At 47.2% G+C, this 25,727-nt stretch overlaps 2 protein-coding genes and 1 long non-coding RNA gene across 3 annotated transcripts in view; all 3 read right to left on the bottom strand.

Annotated features, from left to right (window-relative positions):
- The window catches only part of LOC122463514, a 53,887-nt gene extending 46,645 nt beyond the window's left edge, over nt 1-7,242 (bottom strand). Inside the window, exons 1-6 of the mRNA XM_043533853.1 lie at nt 7,111-7,242; nt 6,164-6,319; nt 5,263-5,383; nt 4,615-4,832; nt 732-983; nt 169-360 (exon numbers count right to left, since the gene is read on the bottom strand). Coding sequence (XP_043389788.1) covers nt 169-360; nt 732-807 — 268 coding nt within the window. The 5' untranslated portion in view covers nt 808-983; nt 4,615-4,832; nt 5,263-5,383; nt 6,164-6,319; nt 7,111-7,242. The remainder of the gene's footprint in view (nt 1-168; nt 361-731; nt 984-4,614; nt 4,833-5,262; nt 5,384-6,163; nt 6,320-7,110) is intronic.
- Nucleotides 7,243-7,541: 299 nt separating this feature from the next.
- Nucleotides 7,542-8,804, bottom strand: LOC122463519. Its single transcript, XR_006286960.1, has 3 exons — nt 8,637-8,804; nt 8,127-8,342; nt 7,542-7,627 (listed from the first exon to the last, which is right to left on the bottom strand). It is a non-coding gene; the product is annotated as an uncharacterized LOC122463519 (long non-coding RNA).
- A 1,215-nt stretch (nt 8,805-10,019) lies between these two features.
- Nucleotides 10,020-25,194, bottom strand: LOC122463513 (neurogenic locus notch homolog protein 4-like). The gene is made up of 18 exons (XM_043533852.1): nt 24,996-25,194; nt 23,864-24,067; nt 23,354-23,503; nt 22,336-22,515; nt 21,507-21,623; nt 20,978-21,127; nt 18,083-18,298; nt 17,072-17,176; nt 16,256-16,400; nt 15,720-15,934; nt 15,220-15,438; nt 14,474-14,580; nt 13,266-13,419; nt 12,871-12,970; nt 11,881-12,047; nt 10,994-11,227; nt 10,245-10,357; nt 10,020-10,121 (listed from the first exon to the last, which is right to left on the bottom strand). Exons 1-18 carry the CDS (start codon nt 25,192-25,194, stop codon nt 10,020-10,022), a joined length of 2,877 nt encoding a protein of 958 aa, XP_043389787.1.
- Between the last annotated feature and the right edge of the window lie 533 nt (nt 25,195-25,727).

Here is a 25,727-nt window from a genome sequence, read left to right as displayed (position 1 = left end):
AAGGAATTGGGCTATTGATCTAATGTGATTATCTGCAGTTATAACAGGTTAGATCCTGGAATGTCTGTCAAGACAAATCTGCAGGCTGGGAAGAGCATCTACTCCTACTTGTCTGCTACTCCACCTCCTCCTCCCCAAACATCAAACAACACTGATGGAGACTCATACCACTGCAGAAATATCCAGCTGGGCAGGGCTGACAGTCTGTTGAGTGCCATTTCCCACCGTGTGGGTTGAGGCTTCCAGCATCACATGGGATTGGGGACTCAGTGCCCTTGGGGCAGTAGGATCCAGGCGGACAGTGTTTCTGGTCTGGCCGTGTGGATTCCATATCACAGTAATACCCAGCATAACAGGTTCCTGCAAAGCAGAGAATTTCAGGAAAAAGACTAAGAAATGTGAATCTCAGAACTGTCAGTGGGTTGGTGGCTTAGCTGGTCTTGTCTAGAGGGTTTTGGTCTAGAAATCCAGCTCTTAAATTCACAAGGATTTGTGAGATTTCTGTCTCTTCCAGCTTTTAGTCTGGCTGGGGATCTTCCAAGTTTAGTTCCAATTCAATCCAAGCTGGAACAGGATTCAGAACATGACCCTCCCCAGCATGCTGGTGTCCTACAAATCGTAATGGGCCAGATCCAACCCTAGGTTAGCTACCAATTGGTGATGCTGTGGAATAAAAACAACGGCATGAATCTCATACATACACATACAGATCCATGATGTATACTACTCACCTGAAACGTTGGCCAACCCTTCTCCTTGGCAGAACTTCCCCCCAGGGCAGGGCAGACAAGCATTGTGGGATGCCATCCCAGACTGGGGTAGAAAGGTGCCAGTGGGACAAGGCACTGGGCTGCTGCTACCCAGTGGGCAGAAGTGTCCTGCTGGGCACAAGTCTCCAGTTTCATCGTTAACAGGATTAGGTACACGTGCTTTCGAAATGCAGTAATACCTGGGCAAACAAGGACCACTCGGGGTCAAGAGGCCTGGTGAGGAGGAGGACAAAAACAAAAAACAGAGGCGTTATGTAGTTCACAGGTTTAGGGCTGCAAAAACTGGCAAAGCCATGGCATCTAGATTAATTTAATGTCTAATGCCCCATGCAGTGCTCTCCTGCTCCTGCACCACACTGTGATTTATCCACAGAGGCATTTAGAGATGGGGCTAACGAAGAACCTGACATCCACCTGACCAAGGAGAGAGAATACAGGATAAATTAATCCCAGACCCAAACCAACTCTGGTTCAGGATTTGTAATCCTTCACCAACTGGATCTGGCCAAACCAAAACCATCTTTGTCTTTGCCCATCTCTATTTATCTAGAGGAGATGAAGGTTTAGAATGACATTGGAATCTTCTATATCTAGACCACTTTTCATCTCCAAAAATCCCGCAAAAGACTGTGCAGGTATGGCTTCACCCACTGCTGAAATGTGGCCACTTCTGGGGTGAAGCACAACAGCTGTTTACCAGGACATAGCGTCACCACACAACAGTGCAGGAGAGGGACTAAAGAAGGATAAGTATATTCAATGGGCAAACAGGTATCCCAGTTCAAACAAGCTAATCAAGGGTTAGTTTCTAAGGCCACATTCCCTGTTGGGGTTTCTCTCTCATGCATGAAATCAAGACCTACTGTCTTCATTCCAAGTTCAGTTGGACTCTCCAAGAAAAAATGCAGGATTTTCCCAGCCTGAACAGGGAAGATAATAGGAGTACTTGTGGCACCTTAGAGACTAACCAATTTATTTGAGCATAAGCTTTCGTGAGCTACAGCTCACTTCATCGGATGCATACTGTGGAAACTGCAGAAGACATTATATAGACAGAGACCATGAAACAATACCTCCTCCCACCCCACTCTCCTGCTGGTAATAGCTTATCTAAAGTGATCACTCTCCTTACAATGTGTATGATAATCAAGTTGGGCCATTTCCAGCACAAATCCAGGTTTTCTCACCCTCCGCCCCCCACACACAAACTCACTCTCCTGCTGGTAATAGCCCATCCAAAGTGACCACTCTCTTTACAATGTGTATGATAATCAAGTTGGGCCATTTCCAGCACAAATCCAGGTTTTCTGCCCCCCCAGCCTGTTTTTTTTTCCCTTCAAAAAACCACACACACAAACTCACTCTCCTGCTGGTAATAGCTTATCCAAAGTGACCACTCTCCCTACAATGTGCATGATAATCAAGGTGGGCCATCTCCAGCACAAATCCAGGTTTTCTCACCCCGCCACCCCCATACACACACAAACTCACTCTCCTGCTGGTAATAGCTCATCCAAAGTGACCACTCTCCCTACAATGTGCATGATAATCAAGGTGGGCCATTTCCAGCACAAATCCAGGTCCCCCCACCCCCCCCGCCACACACAAACTCACTCTCCTGCTGGCAACAGCTCATCCAAACTGACCACTCTCCCCACAATGTGCATGACAATCAAGGTGGGCCATTTCCAGCATAAATCCAAGTTTAACCAGAACGTCTGGGGGGGGGGAGGAAAAAACAAGGGGAAATAGGCTACCTTGCATAATGACTTAGCCACTCCCAGTCTCTATTTAAGCCTAAATTAATAGTATCCAATTTGCAAATGAATTCCAATTCAGCAGTCTCTCGTTGGAGTCTGTTTTTGAAGTTTTTTTGTTGAAGAATTGCCACTTTTAGGTCTGTAATCAAGTGACCAAAGAGATTGAAGTGTTCTCCCACTGGTTTTTGAATGTTATAATTCTTGACATCTGATTTGTGTCCATTTATTCTTTTATGTAGAGGCTGTCCAATTTGACCAATGTACATGGCAGAGGGGCATTGCTGGCACATGATGGCATATATCACATTGGTAGATGTGCATGTGAATGAGCCTCTGATAGTGTGGCTGATGTTATTAGGCCCTGTGATGGTGTCCCCTGAATAGATATGTGGGCACAGTTGGCAACGGGCTTTGTTGCAAGGATAGGTTCCTGGGTTAGTGGTTCTGTTGTGTGGTATGTGGTTGTTGGTGAGTATTTGCTTCAGGCTGGGGGGCTGTCTGTAGGCAAGGACTGGCCTGTCTCCCAAGATTTGTGAGAGTGTTGGGTCATCCTTCAGGATAGGTTGTAGATCCTTAATAATGCATTGGAGGGGTTTTAGTTGGGGGCTGAAGGTGACGGCTAGTGGCGTTCTGTTATTTTCTTTGTTAGGCCTGTCCTGTAGTAGGTGACTTCTGGGAACTCTTCTGGCTCTATCAATCTGTTTCTTCACTTCCGCAGGTGGGTATTGTAGTTGTAAGAATGCTTGATAGAGATCTTGTAGGTGTTTGTCTCTGTCTCAGGGGTTGGAGCAAATGCGGTTGTATCGCAGAGCTTGGCTGTAGACGATGGATCGTGTGGTGTGGTCAGGGTGAAAGCTGGAGGCATGTAGGTAGGAATAGCGGTCAGTAGGTTTCCGGTATAGGGTGGTGTTTATGTGACCATTGGTTATTAGCACTGTAGTGTCCAGGAAGTGGATCTCTTGTGTGGACTGGACCAGGCTGAGGTTGATGGTGGGATGGAAATTGTTGAAATCATGGTGGAATTCCTCAAGGGCTTCTTTTCCATGGGTCCAGATGATGAAGATGTCATCAATATAGCGCAAGTAGAGTAGGGGCGTTAGGGGACGAGAGCTGAGGAAGCGTTGTTCTAAATCAGCCATAAAAATGTTGGCATACTGTGGGGCCATGCGGGTACCCATAGCAGTGCCACTGATCTGAAGGTATACATTGTCCCCAAATGTAAAATAGTTATGGGTAAGGACAAAGTCACAAAGTTCAGCCACCAGGTTAGCCGTGACATTATCGGGGATAGTGTTCTTGACGGCTTGTAGTCCATCTTTGTGTGGAATGTTGGTGTAGAGGGCTTCTACATCCATAGTGGCCAGGATGGTGTTATCAGGAAGATCACCGATGGATTGTAGTTTCCTCAGGAAGTCAGTGGTGTCTCGAAGGTAGCTGGGAGTGCTGGTAGCGTAGGGCCTGAAGAGGGAGTCTACATAGCCAGACAATCCTGCTGTCAGGGTGCCAATGCCTGAGATGATGCGGCGCCCAGGATTTCCAGGTTTATGGAACTTTGGATAAGCTATTACCAGCAGGAGAGTGAGTTTGTGTGTGTGGTTTTTTGAAGGGAAAAAAAACGGGGCGGGGGGGGGGGGGGAGAAAACCTGGATTTGTGCTGGAAATGGCCCAACTTGATTATCATACACATTGTAAAGAGAGTGGTCACTTTGGATGGGCTATTACCAGCAGGAGAGTGAGTTTGTGTGTGGGGGGCAGAGGGTGAGAAAACCTGGATTTGTGCTGGAAATGGCCCATCTTGATTATCATACACATTGTAAGGAGAGTGATCACTTTAGATAAGCTATTACCAGCAGGAGAGTGGGGTGGGAGGAGGTATTGTTTCATGGTCTCTGTGTATATAATGTCTTCTGCAGTTTCCACAGTATGCATCCATGAAGTGAGCTGTAGCTCACGAAAGCTTATGCTCAAATAAATTGGTTAGTCTCTAAGGTGCCACAAGTACTCCTTTTCTTTTTGCGAATACAGACTAACACGGCTGTTACTCTGAAACCAGGGAAGATAATCTCCACCTGTCTGCTCCTTACCTGCATGTGCACAGAATTTCCCCCCAGGGCAAGCCCTGCAGTCCTTGGAACTGCTCAGCCCAGTCTGGTTACTGAAGGTGCCCTCAGGGCATGGGTACTGCTTGGCAGCTTTAGTTCCTGAGAGGCAGTAGTACCCAGCCGGACAATCTGCTGGCTTGATCGCTCCATGTGAAAAGGTCTCCTTGTGATCTTGGATTTGGACTTCTGGGCCACAGAACCTACCAATAAAAGGCCAATTAAATGGAATAAACCTGTCACAGCCCACAATTCTGCCAGGATAAAGAAGGGTCATTCTCCATGCAACAGCCGTAGTCTGTGACTGCAAGACAAGGCAATGTGGAATGCCCTTCAGGAAACAAATGAGGACTCAGATGAAGCCTTTCTGTGGGAAGCTGTTATCTTTGGGACCATTTTGCACCTCCCTGGAGACATGTCTACAGGATGACAACTCTGTGATGAAGGGCTTACAATACAGAAATTGATATAATGAGAAGGAAGGAGATACAAGGACACGATCAAGGAGACCAGCCATGTATATCAAAGGATATAACAGAGCAGCCCAATGCAAATCATCAAGAGGGGAATTCATATGCTAATTCCCTGTAGAAGAACCAGGATACTGGAGCAGGCTAAATGCATTCCACTTACTTTCCTGCTGGGCATGTCTTGCACCGGCTTTGACCAGTTTGGTCCTGGTATTTCCCAGAGGGACAGGTTTTGGGCTCTGGGCTGCCTGTGGGGCAATAGTGGCCAACAGGACATATATAATCTAGGAATAAGAGAATGGATTGGATTAATGCTGAGACTGTGCATAACTCCTGTGTGCTGCTGCATAGGGCTGTAATGGCCAGCCATAGTAAGGGACAGTGTCAAAGGGAAAGAACTCGCAGATTTAATATGGTGAACGTTTCATAAAGAACTGAAGAGAAACGGGTATGTTAACAGCTTTATCAGACACACCCAGCCAGGCTGGAGGCCTACAAGGGGCTCATTAAGGAACAGCTTCAACGGCCATTGAAATTATTCCTCTGACTTCACTGGGGGTAGAGTATACCCTAAAGCTCCCGAAGCTGAGTCCTGACCCACAATGGGCCTTATGAAAAACTTGAGATAGGTTCTTCAGGGATTTCCTCTTTCATTTGTTCCAGTCCATGGACACAAAGGGATAATCTTTGCATAGTTATAGCCACAGGTAGGGTATGCTTTTTGAGGGGTCAGGACTTCGTCTTTGTTCATTGTGTTTGTCCAGCATGTAGCACAAAGGGGTCCTGGTCCGCAACTGGGGCTGCAAAGGGCTACCACAATAGAAATAACAATGAACAAACTGGACAACCTTACAGATTCACTCCCAGCTCAGCTCAGCAACTGAGAGTCTGGTGATAGTGCTTAGGTGGCTTTATCAGAACCGCTCACTGCTCCCCCGTTTGGCTAAACTGGGTACAGTACTTAAAGGGACATACCTCACAGTAACTAGCAATTTTGGAACATTTCCGTTATTGCTACTTTCACTCATTTCCCTATGAGAAGGGTCATCCAAGAACTTTCCTACCTGGATTAAGGCCTGATACAGACCCCTCTGGGCAAAACCAGCCTTCCTTACACAGCCCCTCTGGTGTACTTTGACCTCGGTGGGAACAGAACCATCCTGCTAAACAGGGCTGGCAATCTTGTGCTGATTGGCCACCATGATGGGCCAAAAAAGAGCCTTGAAAAGAAAAAAAAAAAACACTAACATTCTCCCAGCATCCTGAATGTGCCTGGATATCTTGGGGGGGAAGGAGGGGATGTGGGAGTTGCGGTGGGGGGAGGGGAAGGAGTGCTGAAAGGCTGGAGGCAGAGTTCTCAGCAAGTCTAGTTCCAGTCCCTCTGGCCAGGAGATGCCGAAGGGAATAGTGTATGAGCATTGGCTGTGGTGGACCTCACAGGTAGTGCAGTCCCAGTCTTCCCTATGATGTGATGGTATAGGAGATGGCATCTGAGCGCTAGTTGCTGGGTAGTTCATATCCATTCTGGTGCTACCTAAGGAGGAGTAGCTCTGGTTTACAATACCTACATGCCAATACCAGAAAACTAAGCAATCCAAAAAGTGTGTCTCTCTCTCCCTCCTCTTGCCATAATCCTTATTCTTTTCTAATGAAGGTGTGAAAGACCAGTTCCCATTGTTTGTAGGGAAAGGAACTGAAACGGAGGATTTTAAATGTTTTCAGCTCCCTGTTGCTTTGCCACATTTCCCCAGAGTGGCTTGGCAAAGCCATCTCTCCACCTCCTGGAGCATAGCTGTTATTGGGTGAACATTTAGCGCTGGATGCTCCTCATTTAACAGCCTCAGAGTAAAAGCTAAGATCCCATGCTGACAGAGGCCGCCCCTTAGGCACTGCCGGGGCATGCTTCAGTGCCACACAGCAAGAAGCTTTAAAACAATGTCAGGAAATCAGGTGTCCCACAAGGCATCAGGCAAAGGAAAGAAGGGCACCCAGCAGCCACTGTCTGATCTACCTGGGGGACATGGAGATGGAGAAGAACTTCCTTGGGGACACACATAGCCTGGAGGACAAATATTTCCCACTGCCCCGTCTGTTGGGTTGGGAAGCGTGGACCCCCCAGTGCAGTAAAAGCCAGCGTCACAGGGACCAGATGGTGCAGCCAGCTCTACAGATGCACAGTACGAGCCTAGAACAGGGAACAGAAGGGACACTCTCTTTCAGGCTCCTTGTCTCTGTACTTGTCCCACTAGATTCCCAAAGCACTTGAGCTGCAATAATGTCATAGCATACATACATAGCAACAGCCAATAGGAGACAGCAGCAGTCTAGTGGTGACAGCACCAAACTGGGAGAGTCAGAGTTTGGCAGAGTGGGGGAAGGGTCTGTATCAACATTTTTGTCTCTTTGGCAAAAAATAATATATTCTCTCCTACCTGGGGTACAGGGAATAGGAAGGGATGAGCCACCAGGACAAAACGTTCCTGCTTGGCACAGTCTGAAGGACCCGTGAGGTGAAGCTTCTGACCCTGCTAATGGAACGGACGGAACTTGAGAGAGGCAAAGGAACATACAGCAACAGACAGAGCCTCACTCCCATGTCCCAACCTCTTCTGCTCTCTAGGTACTTACAGCACATGACCTTCATCACCACAGTATGTGAAATGCACCAGGTGGGTGGAAATTCCTCCCTATGCACATCCTCCCACAATGCAAACACCCACCCAGCCTCTCCCCAGGGAAGTGATCTACTCCTGCCAAGATCACAGACCCATTGCAAACACACACCCTCACCCCAAACAAGGGGTCTCGTTTCATTTCACGTGACTGCATGAAGCAGCGTCTTTTCCTCTCTCCACTCTGTCTTTTACCAGCACTGCAAAAAGACACCTCATGGGCCCTTTTCTTCAGCTGGGACTTCTTGACGCTTCTGTAATATCACCATGTCTAATAATAATAATAATAATAACAATAATAATAATAACAATAATTGAGTTCCACTGCTTCCTTCAGTGCCGGAGTGTGGATTACCTAGGAATTTTGGCTCGCCTGACGCTGATCCGGGTGGACAAAACCATCCAGGCATGCATGGTCCGTCAGGACTCGTCAAGCCTGATTTGGAGCAGACTTTTCCAGGGGGACACAGCTGGCACTTGGAGGCATCCCTCATGTTTAAGTCCTGGCTGTAGGTTCCTTGTGGACAGGGATACTGTGTGGCAAACTCCGTATTCCTTGGGCAGTAATGTCCTAGGAGGGAGATGACAGTTTTCCTAACAGTTAAGAGATGCTTGCAATATCTCATATTGTTAGCAAGGGCACTGGGGTGCCCTCTCCATCAGTTTCCCCAAAAGAACTGATCCCAGGATATGTCAACCAGTCCATGGTATGACTCCTCAGTACTGTACAGGAGCTCCAGCCAAGGTGGAAGCATTCAGTGAAGCCGATAGCGCTTTACCTTCGTGCTGAGCCTTACAAAGAGCTGCTAGTGCCCCAAGACACTGTTCCCCACATTCCCTATGGTGTAACTGCAGCTGCACTCACCTGCGGGACAGTCTGTGTAATTGGTGGAACCAGCCTTACAGTAAAAGCCTTCTGGGCACTCCAAACACTGCACCTTTCCCCAGAATGGGCTGTAGCTCCCTGCGGGGCATGGCTGTGCTCTACTGCTCCCCACCGTGCAGTAGTGCCCTGGGGGACACGGCCCCCCACTGCTGGTGGTCTGTGAAGACAAAGTGCTGTTGTTACAGAAGAGGTTCCCACTATTCTCACTGTGGCCCAGAGATCCTCAAATGTCTTTAGTCTCCTAACTTCCACTGATTTCAATGGAAGTTACAATACTAAATATCTGTGTGGATCTGGGCCTATCTGCGACCTCAGAAGAAATGTATCTTGCAGCAGGAATACACCAAATCTTAATGGGGAGGACAGCCAGAGTGACGGAAAATGCTTTGTTCATCATTCACTTCTGGCCAATCACTTCTGCTATAATCCCATTGTAGCTCACAAAATGAGCAGGGGAGGTGCTTGGGCGGCTGCCAAGGAACACCAAGGTTTGCTGCAGGAAGTGGTGCTGATAATTTGGTAGGTAGTACTGCCTGTCCTCAGAGTCAGCCTGGTGCTGTGCTGCTGGGGTGGGGGAAAGGTACTGAGGCATGAAACCAAGATCCTGAGCCCGGCAGTCTTTAAAGTTCATAAGATATTTTGTGTAAGAGCCATGTCAATAGATCCAGTGCCCTGTCCACATTCGAGTTCTGCAGACCTCTGTAATGCCAGCTGGAAATGGCATTCTTTTTCACTTCTTCTCATGTTGTGTAGTGTTGCTGTGTGCTGGTAAGAGGGTCATGAATTCGACCCCAGAGGTGGATATATGTCAGCACTGGGTGAATAATTGCTGTGTATAGTTTGCAATGTTCTGGGATTCTTGGCGATGAAAGGTAAAAAATTTTATTCACCCATCTCTGTCCACTCATCAAAAGAGGACAAATGGGAGTGAGGCAGCATGGATATGAAAGGGCTGAACTATTATGGACATGTTTTACACCTAGAACAGAGAGGAGGTTGGGTATGTTTGGTGTCTCTAGATTCCTTCAGCCTTAACAAACTAGACGTATATGTCAGGGAAAGGAAGTTATGCAAACAGTCTCAGAAATCCAGAGAGAAGTTTGTCTGGGTTAGAATTCTTCCCCTCACACAATAGCTTTTGGGCATGGTACTGATGGTGGGGCTGACGGAACAAGCGGTCAATGGCAAGGACAAATCAAGGGGAGAGGGTTTCATGTAGGAACTGCAAATATGGATGCCTGATGCCCCCTGCAGGCAATGGGTGGTGGGACTTATATGGCAGGAAGAGAAGAACTATATGGACATTTGGTTCTCTACATCCAGAAATTCTGGGTTTCACAATGTTTATAACCCAGACACAGCTTACCACGGAAGGTCTAGGAGAAACAGCTCCTCTGGTGCAATAGAACCCAGCTTCACAGACACCCGCAGGAAATATGAGTCCAGTTCCATTGCAGAAATATCCTGAAAGAGAGAAGAGGCATAACAGCACGTCTATGGCGTTGGGATGACAGACCAATGGACAGCAGCAGGTGAAAACTGAAGAGTAAATCCCACATAAAAAGCAAGAGGTCTGGCTACACCCACATACACATTACAGGAGATATTTCCATTCAGAATAGCTTTAACATAGAACATACCTAACATGTCTAGAGAGACAGCATGCATTGCACCACCAACACACTCCAACCCAAACCAACCTGAAGGGGAAAGAGAGAGTCAGCCTCTGACATTGCAAAACACTGGAAAGACCTTCTCCTGGGGTGAGGAAGTGGGAGACTTTATCCTCTCTATGATCCTTTTTACCTACGTATCCCTGAAAGAGCAGTCACTAATTTCATGCTCTAATGATTCATAGATATTAAGGTCAGAAGGGACCATTATGATCATCTAATCTGACCTCCTGCACAACGCAGGCCACAGAATCTCACCCACCCACTCCTGCGAAAAACCTCACCTATGTCTGAGCTATTGAAGTCCTCAAATCGTGGTTTAAAGACTTCAAGGAGCAGAGAATCCTCCAGCAAGTGACACATGCCCCATGCTACAGAGGAAGGCGAAAAACCTCCAGGGTCTCTTCCAATCTGCCCTGGAGGAAAATTCCTTCCCGACCCCAAATATGGCGATCAGCTAAACCCTGAGCATATGGGCAAGATTCACCAGCCAGATACTACAGAAAATTCTTTCCTGGGTAACTCAGATCCCACCCCATCTAACATCCCATCACAGGCCATTAGGCGTATTTACCATGAATATTTAAAGATCAGTTTCTCAGAGGGCTTCATGAGTGCTATAGTCTGGTTAGAACCTCCTTGATCCATCTATCATTAGTGTACCTGCATCACAGAGGAGGCAGTCTCCCATCTCAGTATTCTTGGTAGAATTGCTATAATAACCAAGAGGGCATGGCTGCGGAAGAGCTGATCCCTTAGGGCAGTAATTTCCTGCTGGGCATATATTCCCCACCAGGCCGCTGGTAGGTGTTGGGGTGGCAATCCCTGCACTGCAGTAATATCCAGCTGAACAAAGTCCTGTGACACGTGACTGTCCTGCTAATGCACAGTAATGACCTGAAAGAGCAGTGCATTGGAATCAGTATTAGCAAACAGTAACAGGAGGGTATTTAAAAGAAAGGGTTGAATATTTATACAAATAAGAAAAGCAACTGCATCAAGGTGAGGTTCAAAAGGTTTAAGGGATATCAGCCTTCATGACTCAGGCCATAAGTCAGTCAACAGATGAGGTCTGATGATCAGCAGACTAACTAAATTGTAAATTCCCTTTGTCCTTTTCTAGGCATGTAAAGCACCAGGCACATATATGCTGCTGTGTAAATGGATTATAAGTTAATGACGAAGTTCCCCCTTCCATATAGTAGCACTGTACATAAAGGTCCATCGTGGGGCAAAAGGGTAAGTCCTCCCTCTGAAGTATTTGGCATTGGTCACTATCAGAGACAGGACATCAGAGTAAATGGACCAGTGGGTCTTTTCTAGGTTGGTCATTTTTAAGAGGGTGGCTTCCCCAGAACTCAGCTCAGTTCTCCATGCAGCTGAGTGTGGCTCTGTTTCAAACTTCAACAAATGATCTAATGGCAAAGAGCTTCCTAACCCATTATCAATCCCCTGAGCCACCCAAACCACTCCTGAAGTTGGAGCATTTTGAAACTCACTAGCACACACTGTTCTTATGCCATTCAGGGTAATGTTGGCTAGGATCCTACCTGGATCACAAGGGATACAGTGAGAAACATGACTGCTGCCAATCTGTGGATTGTAGGTCCCCCTGGGGCATGGGTATTGAGTCGCTGAAGCTGTACCAGGAGGACAGTAATGACCAGCTGGACATTCACTCCCAGCAAGAGAAGAGGAATTCTTAGGACAAAAGAACCTGCACCCAGAAGAGGAAAGAGCAGAAGGAGGGAAGTTAAAACTCTCAGGTCAACACTCCATCCATACGCACACTGACGACTCAGTGAAGTGAATGACTTGTCCTTGTGCATGCTGCACTGTACTGGATAGGCAATATATCAGACCTGCTCATGTATATAAATACCTTCTCTGAAGTGTTTCCTCGTGCTGAATGCACGAAGTGTACTGACTATGATGGCATAATTGCCAAAGGCATAGGAACATAATAGTCTTAATTTCAGCCATAAGATACTAGGGCTGTGATTTCCTCAGCTTCTAGATGCTAAGCAAGGCCAAACCTGGTCAGTAGTTGGATGGGAGTACTCCAAAGACAAGCCAGGTGCAGCAAGAAGTGGTATGGGTGGCACCCTGGGACAGGAATAGACCAATATCCCAGCATGGTGCTAGCAGACATTGTTTATTGGAAGAAACATGAAAGTGAAGTCCTTTATCACCTAGGGCCATGGCCTTTTCATTTATTTATTTATTTATTTTGCACAACCATTGATGGTACTAGTGGTTTCCTGGCCAGCAGCCAGTTTCAATTACCTTCTGCTCTAAATCCTGCCACTGTAGGGGAAATTAGCTCACCTAATTTCCAATGCTAATCATTTGTGTAGTGTTGCTATGCAGCTGTTAAACAGTTGCTATGCTCCTTTTCAGAGATGGGTGTACTTCAGTGGGAGGGGAAGTAATTCTTGTCTGCCACATATTGTATTGCTGAAAGGTGGCTGGGAACAATAATTATGGCAATGATCCTTTATTTATACTGCACACAGTAATGAGCACTCTCTCATTCTTACCCTCTAGCACAGAGAAGGCAGCTGGCTTGCCTTTGTAGAGGGTTATATGACCCTGCTGGACAAGCCAGTGGAATGGATGTGCCCCTGGGGCAAAAATATCCTGAAAAAGAAAAAATAAGGCAGAATCAGCAGACTCTTTCAAGGTCAGGACTAGAGGGCAAATTCTACCCAGGACCTACCATATCCTGAAACAGGCAATGCACAAACCCTCAGGCTTTGAGAAACTCTAAGAGTAGTGATTTCTCAGAGCTCCTTGCAGCCTGCTAGGAGTTCTCTTCTTGACCTGCTGAACTCCCAGACTCTGCTGCGGAATTTGCTTGGATAATTCTTACTCAACAGGCTAGTAACCAATCACCAGTTAGCTTGATATGAACCAAGAGCTGCAAACAATCTACCTGTGGGACAGGGGCCTCCGGTCTTGTCCAGGATGGGAACACTGGCAATGGTGGACCCCAGTGTGCAGTAGAACCCTTCTCTGCATTGCCCTGTAGGGGCCTGGAGGCCAGTGGAGTTGCAGTAATGTCCAGGTAGACAGGGGGAGCACTGGGTCTGTGAGAAATCAATGGGAACATCCACATTCTCACTTCTGGAGAGATAGGAAGGAGTACTGCATAAAGGGATCTGGGGGTCATAGTAGATCACAAGCTAAATATGACTGTAACACTGGGGCAAAAAAAGCAAATACCATTCTGGAATGTATTAGCAGGAGTATTGTAAGCAAGACACGAGAAGTAATTCTTCCACTCTACTCCACGCTGATTAGGCCTCAACTGGAGTATTGTGTCCAGTTCTGGGCACCACATTTCAGGAAACATGTGGACAAACCAGAGAAAGTCCAGAGAAGAGCCAAAAAAATGATTAAAGGTCTAGAAAAAATGACCTATGAGGGAAGATTGAAAAAAATGGAGTTTGTGTAATCCGGAGAAGAGAAGATTGAGAGGGGACATGATGGCAGTTTTCAAGTACATAAAAGGTTGTTACAAGGAAGAGGGAGAACAATTGTTCTCCTTAACCTCTGAGGATAGGACAGGAAGCAGTGGGCTTAAATTGCAGCAAGGGCAGTTTAGGTTGGACATCAGGAAAAACTTCCTAACTGTCAGGGTGGTTAAGCCCTGGAATAAACTGCCCAGGGAGGCTGTGGAATCTCGATCATTAGAGTTTTTTAAGAGCAGGTTAGACAAACTCCTGTCAGGGATCTTCTAGATGATACAGAGTCCTGCCATGAGCGCAGGGGACTGGACTAGATGACCTTTTGAGGTCCCTTCTAGTCCTATGATTCTATATGAATCTTGCCTCTGCCACTGGGACCTCAGGCAAGTCATGTCATTTCGTTGAGCTTAAGTTCCTCATCTATGCAACGGCAGTAACATTCCCATCTCATAGGGATTCTGAGAGGCTCAGTAAAGTGCTTTGATAGCCTCAGATGCCACAGGCTCTAACTCGGAGATATTACGGTGTTCTTCTAAGGAAGGATTCAAGTGATTATAAGCATTTAAACAGTCTTCACATGTCTGCTCAGGCAGAGAGGCGCTAGGTGGAGTTAAGCTCTCTAAGTGCTGAAGCAATATTGCTAGTCGCTAGTTCACCCTGTGCATTTTCCTACCTCTGAGCTCAACTTGATTCTGGTGCTGAAGGTTCCCACAGGACAACGCTTGGGGACAGCAGTGCCCTTTGGACAGTAGTGGCCTGGAGGACAAGGGCCAGCCTGACCTGCAATCAACAAGGGAGAAAGAAAGACTATGGATGGAAATGAATATAAAAGGCATTCATTGCTTCTATAATAGCCATGGTCTATTAAAGCCAGCAGCAATTCATCTGTAGATTCCCCACAATTCCTTAATTCTCTCCCACATGGGACAAAGCTGAGCTACCATACAAGGTCACTGAGCCATTGTGGCCTCATAGCTCGAAAAGGTGAGTAGGAATCTGAACTTTGGGGTTCTGTTGCTAGCTCAGGGAGTGAGCGTGATCTAATGATGAGACCAGGGGACTGAGAGGCAGGATACCTGTGCTCTATTCCTAAATCAGGTTTAGAGCGTCTAGTCGTTGGGACTGGGAAATAGGACTTGGAACCCAGGAGTCCTGACCTTTAACTATTGCTCTCTGCTGCTGAGGACAGGCTAGATCAGGTGCTGAGTCATTTACTCACAATTCACACATCTGGGGTTCAAACAGCAAAAGGGGCTTTTGAATGGGGCCAGAAAGGGGAATTCTAAACAAGCGGCTGAACCAGGAATCTGAAAAGAACTAGGCCCAAGGGCTCGACTCTGAAGTGGGCATCTCTACAGGGCCACTAGACTGAACACATACAAAAACCAATATTGTTTTAGCAAAGGAAAAAGACAGCACCTTGGAGCCTGGCCTCTGGGTTGGGCCTGTCTGATCCCTGTGCACAGTAGTAGCCTTCCCAGCACTCTCCAGTCACGTCTGTTGCATTATGGTATAGACAGAACTTCCCTCCATCACAAGTTCTGCATCCAGTGCTGTTCTCCAGCCCTCGCTCAGGGCTGTAGGTCCCTGGTGGGCAAGGCTGCCAGTCAAGACCTGTTCCTTCGGGACAGAAGAAGCCTGAAAGGAGAGCACCGTCATATTTCTGGGTGGGAGAGAGAGACCTAAAGATGACAAATCAGTAACTGAGATTCCAGCAATGGGATCCACATGTTTTTATAGATTCAGTAGGGTCACTTGGGCTGAAATTGTTGGACTGAGCATGAAGCTGAAGGAACAGAGACAGGACTCATGCCCTGGTTGATTTTCCATGGCCCAAGATCTCTCCTGCACACAGGGGCTTAAAGAAAGTCTTTGGAAAGCACGAAACAAACTAGGCATTTAGTGAACGCATGACTCACCTTTAGGGCAAAATTGTGGCTTCTGAGGAGGGACACAGTATTTACCCTCTGGGCAGGTGTAGCACTCTTCTCCATGTGTCTGTGGCATGTAAGTGCCAAGGGAGCAGGGGATGGGACTCTTGCTTCCCAGGGGACAGGAGTGTCCCACAGGGCATGGAGCTCCTGAGAGGCCATCAGTGGGTGTTGGTGTTCTGGCCCCCGCAATGCAATAAAACCTGGAGTAGCAAGAGCAGAAACAAGAGCCATCAAACACAAACAACCTCAAGTCAAAGAAACAATCCCCCTAAGGACACAGGTGGATAACTGACTGAGCAGTGAGCGTGAGGAATACTGGATCCTCTTTATACCTAGTGAAGGAGAATTTCTGCAGATCCCAAGCCCTGTGTTGACAACAAGGCACACTGACTGCAGATAGCTGTTCCTATTCAGGGTCCAAGAGAGTGTGGTCCCTTCAAGTGAATAGTTGTGGGTTATTCATGTCAGACCTGTCTCTCATTATAGTGACAGAAGAGAAATGTGTACCGTACTGTACCTACCCTGGGCTGCAGTGTCCTGATGGTGCTACCAGTCCAGTGCTATTGCAGTAATGTCCTCCAGGACAAGGCTGGCATCCCAGCAGATTCTTATTCCCTTCGTTGCTGGACCAGGTGCCATGTGGGCACAGAGATGGAGTGAGTGTTCCTGATTAGATAAAGTGCTTCAGAGTCCGCTCAGTATCAACATGGGGAGAAGGCAGCAGGACACACAGAGGGGCATTGAAGTCAGAGTGAACTGGTCATAGACATTTGATTGGCTAAGCCTGATCCAGGAGCAGAGCGAGCCCAACAAAGCTTTATCCCACTGAAGTTTATGAAGTGGCTGTGGGATAGCATAGGAGTACAGGCTATAGAAAAGGTGAGAGGAAGCTGGTCCAGTTAGGGTGCTAGACTGGGACCTGAGTTCAAGTCCCTACTCTCCCACAAAGCTCCCTGTGTGACCTTAGGCACATCACTGAGGGTCAGATTGAAGAGTTAGGAGCCCAAATACCTTTAAAAATCTGGGATTTAGCCTCTCTGTGTCTCAGTTCCCCATTTGTAGAATGGGGATAATAGCACTGCCCTACCTCACAGGTGATGATAAATACATTAAAGATTATGAGACATTCAGGTACTATGGTAATGGGGCCATATAAATACTAAGATAGCTAGAGCTAGCAGCTACTGCAGTTCCAGACTCTCTGAGCCGAAGGCACTGTAGGCAGCAGTGCTGGGGGAGCTGGAATTCCAGTGTCTCTCTGTAGGAAACACTGCAGGGAAAGTCCAGCTCATGCTTCACAGGAATTTAGAAGAATTATGTTTAATAAGTCACTGTACCTGCAAGACAATAATGCCCAGGAGGACATGGGAGCCCTGTTACTCCATCCACTGGGTCTTTTACTAGGGCATCTCCCTTGCACCAGAATCCTTCAGAGCAGTCCCCTAGAAGGCAGGATACACATTTATACATATAAAAGAAATTAAATGAAAATAATAAGGATTTAAATATAAGTTCCAGGACACAGACACAAAGTGGAAGCCTGAGTTGGAGCAGTGATAACTTTCCCTATGCTGATTCATAGAATATCAGGGTTGGAAGGGACTTCAGGAGGTCATCTAGTCCAACCCCCTCTCAAAGTAGGACCAATCCCCAATTTTTGCCCCAGATCCCTAAATGGCCCCCTCAAGGATTGAACTCACAACCCTGGGTTTAGGGGGCCAATGCTCAAATCGCTGAGCTATCCCTCCCACCCTTGATTCAAAGGGCCATCTCTAGGAATGAAAGGGGAGTGCAATCAAAGTGGTTTGTTCCATCCTTACCTGCTCTGCTGAGCCGAACAGCAAAGGATTTATTGTTACATAGACACCTGCCCATTAGGGTTATGACTGAAACTATGAACTAATTTCAACTAGGCTACCAAACAGCTATGATCTTGGGCAGCTACAAGCCCTGGAGACAATCAAACGGGTATCTTAAAAGTTAAAGCGTCTGTATCTGAGTTCCATTCCCTCCAACCATTCAGCCTGGCAATTTTACTTAATGGAAGGAACGTTTCCTTCTTTTTAGGATAATCTGATCAGGAAGGGAAAGGATGAGCCACTTGTTCATTTCAGCCAAATATCCCAAGGCACTTTACAAAGTGGATCTTACCCAAATTTTACATGGGAAAAATGAGGCACCAATAGGGGAATAACTTGATCAAACTCACAAAGTCAGTCAGTACCAGAGTAAGAAATAGAACCCAGGAGTCCTGACTCCCAGTCCTTTGTTCTAATCATGAGGCAACAACACCCCCAACTAGACACACAGAAAATGCTCGGACTGCCCAAGGATGAATGGCAACATACCTGTTGGGGCTGAGAGACCAGGAAGCTCACAGTATTTTCCAGGTGGGCATCTCTGACATTCCTGGATATTCTTCAGCTTCTGCCTGGGACCAAAGGTACCTGGGGGACAGCTGTATTGAGTGCCCTGGTGTATCCCAGGTGGGCAGTAAAAGCCCTGCGGGCATGGGTAAAGGGTGAAATCACTGACTGGCCCTTGGCTGCTGTCACAGTAATAACCTGAAGGGAAGGCAGAGGAAGAAAAATCAGTTTAGTTACTGGGAGATATTAGCTACTAAATATCTACTCATTTACACATGAGAACTCCATCAGGCTCTCTTAGGATTTCAAAAGCTTCCAATTTGCCATTCAAGGAAGAAATCTATTACTGATCTTTAATTATTATTGATCTCAATTACACCACTGCTGGAACAGATAGACAGTTTTCCAACCACTACATATACAAAAGAGATGTCAGAAGCCAGTGGTGAGCAGAGCGTGGGTCACTGGCCATCACGAGAGCACTTACTGATGTTCCCCAAGAGAGCTAGCTGGTCACATGGCGCTGGTTCCTCCTCCTTGCTTCCAGCTGCTACATCCCATTAAAAGAAGGTGAAAATACTCTGCACCTCTTCCTAATGTCACTGTGTCATGTAAGTCAGGGTCGCCTTTGCCACAGGAATGCTCATTGATTGGCAGTGGGAGAGGAGGTGGAGTATGAATGGGGTCGAGAGGTGGTGCATGACACGGAAAATGCAACAGGGCAGGAGGGGGACAGCATGAATGAATCTCAATATTAAGATGTGGCCCGCACTACGAAAGCCCATGTCATAATCTATAAATTGCTGGGCTGTGTTGCAGTGTTGATCCTCCCACAATGAATATGACAAAAACTACTCCCTTCTGTACGGCATATCAGACTGGCTCCAGAACGGGATTATATCACACACTAGCAGCTAAATATAGCTACACAATCTACATCATCGATATCTCTCCCATGTCTGTGAGTGTGCCGCTGTCGAGGCACTGCAACATAAACTCACACTACTACCTGAGGGGACTATCTCATGGGTTCATGGCCCCATGTTGTGACTCTAGGCATCCCTGTATTCACACCCTGAACGCTACAAAATATGCCATGTCAGGTACCATTTGAAAACTAACACCACACTGGTTATTAATATTGTAAAGTGTGTGTGTTAATGTTATATGTGAAGTTATGAATTCCCTCTATATGATGTTACTAGAACACGTTTAAGGCCAGACAGCCTAGCCTAGGTAAAGGTGATAATCTAGCCTGTCCTAGACAAATGAATGTGTGGGTTTACCTCAATTTACATATTAGAGTAAAAAAAAAAGCATCAAGCTAATCTGGTGGGGGGTTATCCTGCTCCTGAACTTGAGACACAGAAAATCAGCATGGCACTTGCACCACAGAGACACAGGAGGCTGAATCCCCATGAGGCCTTCATGACTTTTAAAACAAAGACATTCCCTTTGGGAATATAAGGAACAGTGGGAGGCTCCATTTTTATCCTTCACCTTAGGAGACAAAGGAATCAAGTGATTTGATCTTTGTGATGGATCCTGGCCAGTAAAAACTTGAAAGGAAACTGTGGGTGAGAGAAACTATCTTGAACAAAGACTGTAACTTGCTAGATTAAGTTGTTGTCTTTCAGATGTGTGTTTTCACTTTTATTTGCTTGTAACCATTTCTACATGTATCCCTGTTACTTGGTAACACTTAACATATGTCCTTTGTTAGTAAACTTGTTTTATTTTTACTATAAACCACCTCAGTGTTGTATTTGAAGGGAAAGGTGTGTTTACTCCTATTAAATTAATAAAATGTAATAGACTGACTTTTAAAAGAGCAGCAAATTTAATATCTTCTGTGACTGCACAGTGGAAGGGACTGTGCATTGCAGAGAAGTATCTCTGAGGAGCTTGGGGGCTGGAGTTCATGGATTTTTACCTGCCAGGTGAGGTTTGGGAGGATTTTAGTGGTGAGGAAGACAGACAGTTGTATCAGGGAGCTGACACACAGCTTAATCTCCAGCAAAGCTCATGCATGCTGAGGCATACAAGTAACAGTGGCTCACAGCTCTGGATATCCCCAGCAGTGTGTTACAATGTATCTACAGTTTTGAAAGTACACTACAAAAAATCTGATCTGTGAACTGTTATCTGTGAGCATCCTTACTTGAAGCAGCAGCAGAATCAAGCCATCTGTGTGGATCACCCCATAGGGATGGGGAAAATCAGTTTGGATAAAGCCATAGTTTTTGCTCATATGCAGAATCAAATCTGAACCCAAATATTTTTTGTATAGGCTTCAGAAATGTGCTGCTAACTTTACCACTTCTGGTTTCATTTCTGAAGTGCCAATAGAGAGGCCCCTTCTAGTGATATTTCCATATAGGACTAGAAGTTGGTTACCCAGTGAAAGCAGGTTAGAGGTGGATCAGGCCTACCAGGTAGCCCCCTAAATAGAAATCCAGACACTGGAAGGTGGTGAGAGACCACAGGACCTTCCCCCAGAAAGACACTTGTGACCAGGTAAGGAATAGAGATCTCTTGGGGGGAGGTGCATCGCATGGGGGCCAAGAGGGAAAGTCACACATACTGGGAAAAAGGGTTGACTATGATTCCAAATTCTTGGATATTTGTCTGGACGGAAGCCATTCTCTGAACCTCCTGTCTATATCTCCATCACTGAAAGGGAACCACCTCTGGCTTTTCACCACTAAATTAGTGAGTAACACCCTTGCTTGTACCAAGTTCCTGGCCAATTCACACATGCCTACACTCTGTTCCCCAAAAGCCTCTCCCTGTTTCCTTTGGGCTCTCACCCATCTGTGCCCCTGGAATCACTCTTGCCCTCTACTGGATGCTGCGGTTTGCTCTCACGTGCCTTACCTTCCCAGCACTCTCCAGTGGGGGCACTGAGGCCAGAACCTTCACAATAAAATCCAGAAGGACAAAGCTGGCACTGAGAAACCATGCTCTGCCCTAGCAGGTTGGAAAAGGTACCAGGTGGGCAGAGCCTGGGCATTGTTGACCCTGCAGCTGGGAGAAGAAAAGCAAACCATAACAAACTGACTATGAAACAGTCTAAAGGCTTCTGCCTTCAGGAAACAAGGACTGAAGGAGCCAAACTGACACAGAAATAATAGAGTCAATCTCTTCTAAAGCACTTTTCACCCATAGGTCTTGAAGTGCTTTACAAAGCCCCATGTTACAGGTGGGTAATCTGAGTCAGAAAGGGGAAGGGACTTGCTCAAGGCCACACAGCAGAAGAGCCAGGAATAGAACTCAAGTCTCTGACTACCAGGCTGTGCTCTATCCACCAGGCTGTGCTCTATCCACTCTGCCTTTCAATATTTTGTTGCAAAATCACTGATCAGCAGGCCAAGCATTCCTGGCTCAGGGCATTCCAGATACTCACTGCAGTAGGCGCCCAGGGGGCAGATATTCCCAGTAGCACCATCCATTGGTTTAGAGCTGGCTGCTCCTCCTGTGCAATAAAACCCAGCCGCACATTTCCCACTGGGTTCAGACAGCCCTGGGGGATGGAAAGGACAAAGGGGCTCAACCTGAGGCATAACGCTGCGACAGTCGGGTGGAAGCAGCAGGAGCACATGGATCAACAGCCTGCAAGGCAGCAGACTCAAATATTCCCAAGGGGGCAGCATCAGAAGAGATAGCTGAGCCGCATTCTCACGCAAGAGCTCTGGCTGATCCACAGGGCTCAACGAGTCATAAGCAGCTTTGTGCCCCTGAAAAGCATGAAGCTAATAACAGCTTATGTTAAACACACCAAAATGGTACGGAAAGAACAATAAAAGCAGCTGGGAAAAAATGAACCAAGGGCTGTGATAGCAGTATCTCCAGCCCCAGTGGAAGCAGAGAATGAAATGAGTCTGATGGGACATACTGACCTTTTTGAGCCAAGAAGTTCGGACAGCTGGGTTCAGCTTCAGGACACTTTCAAGTGTTTATCCAGACAAAACCTTATGAGATTTGAACGTTGCTGGCTATAACCACCAGGAGGCTCAGTGACTCACTCAAGGTCACACAGTGAACCTACGGCAGAGTCAGGAAGAGACCGTAGGTCCCCGGGCTCCCTAACGGGAACTCAGTGTCACTTCAGTGGCTGGAGGCAGTGCTGAAATAGCAAACTCACTGGGAAACAAAGACAAATATCTGCACCAAAATTCTCTCCTTCAAACTGCCCCGTGACAGCTCAACCCCAATTTGCACGGCTGTATCCTCACCTGACGCCTGGCAGTAAAACCCCGGAGGGCAGGGAATGGGCTCAAGGCTGCCCTCAGGGCAGTAGAACCCGGCCAAGCACTTCCCTCCGGTGGCTGTGGCTGGACACAGGCAGTTGGCATTGGTGTAATTATCCAGGTCGAAGGGCTGTGCGGTCCATGCAGCCGATACACAGAACCAGCCTGAGCAATGAACACACAAACAACGTGGCTGAGAAAACAGCAGCAGCGGAGCCCAAAGAGTTACCACGGATAAAAGGGTGTATGGTACACCACCTTCGTACAATAGTGAATCCACTGTGCACGATACAGGCCAATGGTGCCAAGGTGTACCACCATGGTGTAATAGTGAATATGGTGTGCATGTGACAGGCTGATGGTGCAACGGCATAACACCAGCATGGTATAAAGATAAATACAACATGCATATAACAGTATAATGGTGCAACCATGTAACACCACCATGGCATATAACGATAAAATCTATAATAACCCCAAACTCAGTCCTTCGTTGCCTGGGCTAGCAGAGACTGGGAAGAGAGAGCTGCAGAGAGAGCTGCTCTCAGTCTCTTGAGTGGGAAGGAACAATACCATCCAGCCACTTCAGGTGGCTTCACAGAGAGACTCTAGAAGGCACCACGTCTGGCCCATTTAGGCAAGGACCAGCCAAACAATCTTCAGGCCTTACTAAAAGGAGACCATTCTCTGTGCCCAGTATGCACACAGTGCTGCTCCTGCTGGGCTAAACTCCAAGTCCTGAATTCTCATTTGCATTGAGGCTGGAGTGCTGTAAAGAGCCCTTCACATAGAGGAGGATCAGGTCTTTAAAGCCTACATGAGTTACAGAGCGAGTGCCCCTGTGTACAGAGACAGAAGAGCCATCTCAGGGTAAGGGCAATGTGCACACGTGCCGGCACACTTGCTTCCATCTACACATACACGCAGGGCATGGGAGCTAGTTGGGAAACTCATAGGACCTCTCCACCCTTCGGAACGTGCAGCCAAATTGACATGGACTCACCTGCATCACACTTTCCTGACACGGCTGTTAAATTCTCCTTTCCACAGTAGTGCCCTGGAGGGCAGGGCAGGCAGCTGTCCAGGCTCTGGGTCATGGGGTCAGGGTTATAATAACCCCGGGGGCACGGAAACTCTGTGGCAAACCTTGTTGCTTAGAAATGAAGAGAGAGAGAGAGAAAACTTTTCCTGGTATTCATAGGACTTAAATACAATTCCTGCTCTCAGGTCTTACATTATAACTGAACACTGCCCCTGCTGGTGTGTCTCAGCTCACCCTGCATATGGGGTACCCAGTCAGTCTCTGGACTCTGCTGAGGTTGCAGATAAGGGGGATTCAAGTTGTGTTAATGATTTGTGTGATCCAGATACTTGTTCACAAAGAACTGTACTGAGACCAGCTAGCTCATTTCTCGGAAGCCACTGTTGCATTGAGAACGTAACTATTTCAATCTGGATAATGGCATGTTTAGGAGTCCAACCCCGTGTCCAAAGAGCAGGGCTTGTTTCTTACCTTTGGGGCAGTAGAAGCCAGGTGGGCAGGGGTAGGTATGGTAGCTGGTGGTGTTTTCAGGACAGTAGTAGCCAGCTGCACAAGGCGAACATGCAGCTTGTCTGGTGAGGTTGTTATAAGTTCCTGCAGGGCAGGGAAGGGGATAGCTGGTCCCTTCTGGACAGAAGTGGCTCACAGGGCAAGGGCCTCCGTTGTGCCATACGTCTGTGAAGAAGAAAGTGAAAAGCAGTGGGAACAAAGGCAGGAGATTGCACCCAGCCACTGGATGTTTCTCTTTTGTTGTGACCATTGTGATCCCGCAAGGGAGATTGAGAAGAGGCAGTGCCAGGTTAGAAAATTACCAGACACCACTCTCCAGGGTATCTGAGCTGTGGAAACAATCAAAGCAGTGTGCACAGAGTCCTTCCTTACAATGTACTTCACAGGCAAGACTGAGCCAAGTCTTACCTAACATTTAGCCTCCCTACATTTTTCCATGAAAACATTTTCATGCGTTAGCCTCACTTGAACCAGTTCTGGAGAACGTGGAAGGAGATGGAACAGCCATTGGGGAAGTTGAGGTTCTAGGCCTAGGAAATTATTTCTCTTCAGAGAGCATGGAGTACAAAGGCAAAGATGGGGGGAGAGTGGGACACCTTCACTACTGGTGTGGAGCCTGTAACTTAACTCTGCTGCAATGCCCAACATACACAGCTATTGGGATAGTGTAGACCAATGGAACATGCTTCCCATTTCACATGTGCATGTGTTGTTTCAAATACCCTTTCCTAGAGGGCAATGGGCATGGCTTATGTGAGGGCCTGGCCAAAGTAAGATATACAAAGGCATTAAGTAGATAAGAGGAACAAGCATAGTGAGAGGGATCTGGCAGCTGAGTGGGCTGCAGACAATAGCTATTAGGGAGATGCAGGGGATGAGGTCAGCAAGTGAGGGAGTGATTAGAGGGATGGGGGAATCTTGGGAAATCAGGTCCTGTTCCCCAAGGTATATTTAGACCCAGTATGGCCAGGTGGCAATGCTTTAGGCAAAGTCAAATGCCCGATAGTGAACTCCGTAGGCAGGTGAAGACACCACTCGCAGTGAATCACCCTGGCTTAAGGTTTATCGTACCTTCACCCAGTGACATCCTCACCTGCCGGGGATGAGGAGAAGGCTCCAGATAGGCAGTAGTAGCCAGCTGAGCAAGATCCTGAGGGAGCCGCTAGACCGGCTGAGCTGCAGTAATAGCCAGGCGGGCACACAGTGCAGCTGGACTCCAGCCAGAGGTAGAGTCTGGGGAGACAATTGTGGCATAGCTGGGAAAGAGGGCAGCTAAGGCCAATGTACCCCATTTGCCACCAATACCTAGCACCATGTGCTGTGATAAATATTCCTCTTTGCAGGAGCCACTTTGCTCTTTATATCAGTCTAGGGACAAAAATCACACTTCTCTGATCCAGAAACCACAACACGATATAGCTCCACCGCTTCTGTACCACCGCCACAGTCCCACAACCTACCCTCCAATATCATAAATCACATCACTGCCCAGGGCTCAACATCCAGTACATTTGTCCATTCATTTTTCCAGTCACATGCTGTCCCCAGTGTGGTTCCGTCCTTTCCCTGTGTTTCATTCTGTACAGTCTTGCAACTACAGTATCAATGTGCTGGCACCAGCACTGCAAACAAGCCTCAACTTATGGGGGATTGAAGGAAGCCTGAGGCACCTGAATGGTGAACCATACAGAACTGCACTCTGCTGCTTAAAGAGTAAGTATGAAAAACCACCTAGAGGAGAGAGGGAGAGACTACAGAAGCGGGGTAAAGAATGCATATAGTCCACCTGCCCATGGGAACATTAGGAGAAAGAGAGAACTTCTGT

Source organism: Chelonia mydas, chromosome 22 (genome assembly GCF_015237465.2).
Source record: "Chelonia mydas isolate rCheMyd1 chromosome 22, rCheMyd1.pri.v2, whole genome shotgun sequence".
Lineage (NCBI taxonomy): Eukaryota > Metazoa > Chordata > Testudines > Cheloniidae > Chelonia > Chelonia mydas.
The sequence above is the reverse complement of the archived record's forward strand: the minus strand, read 5'-3'. Positions and strand labels throughout refer to the sequence as shown.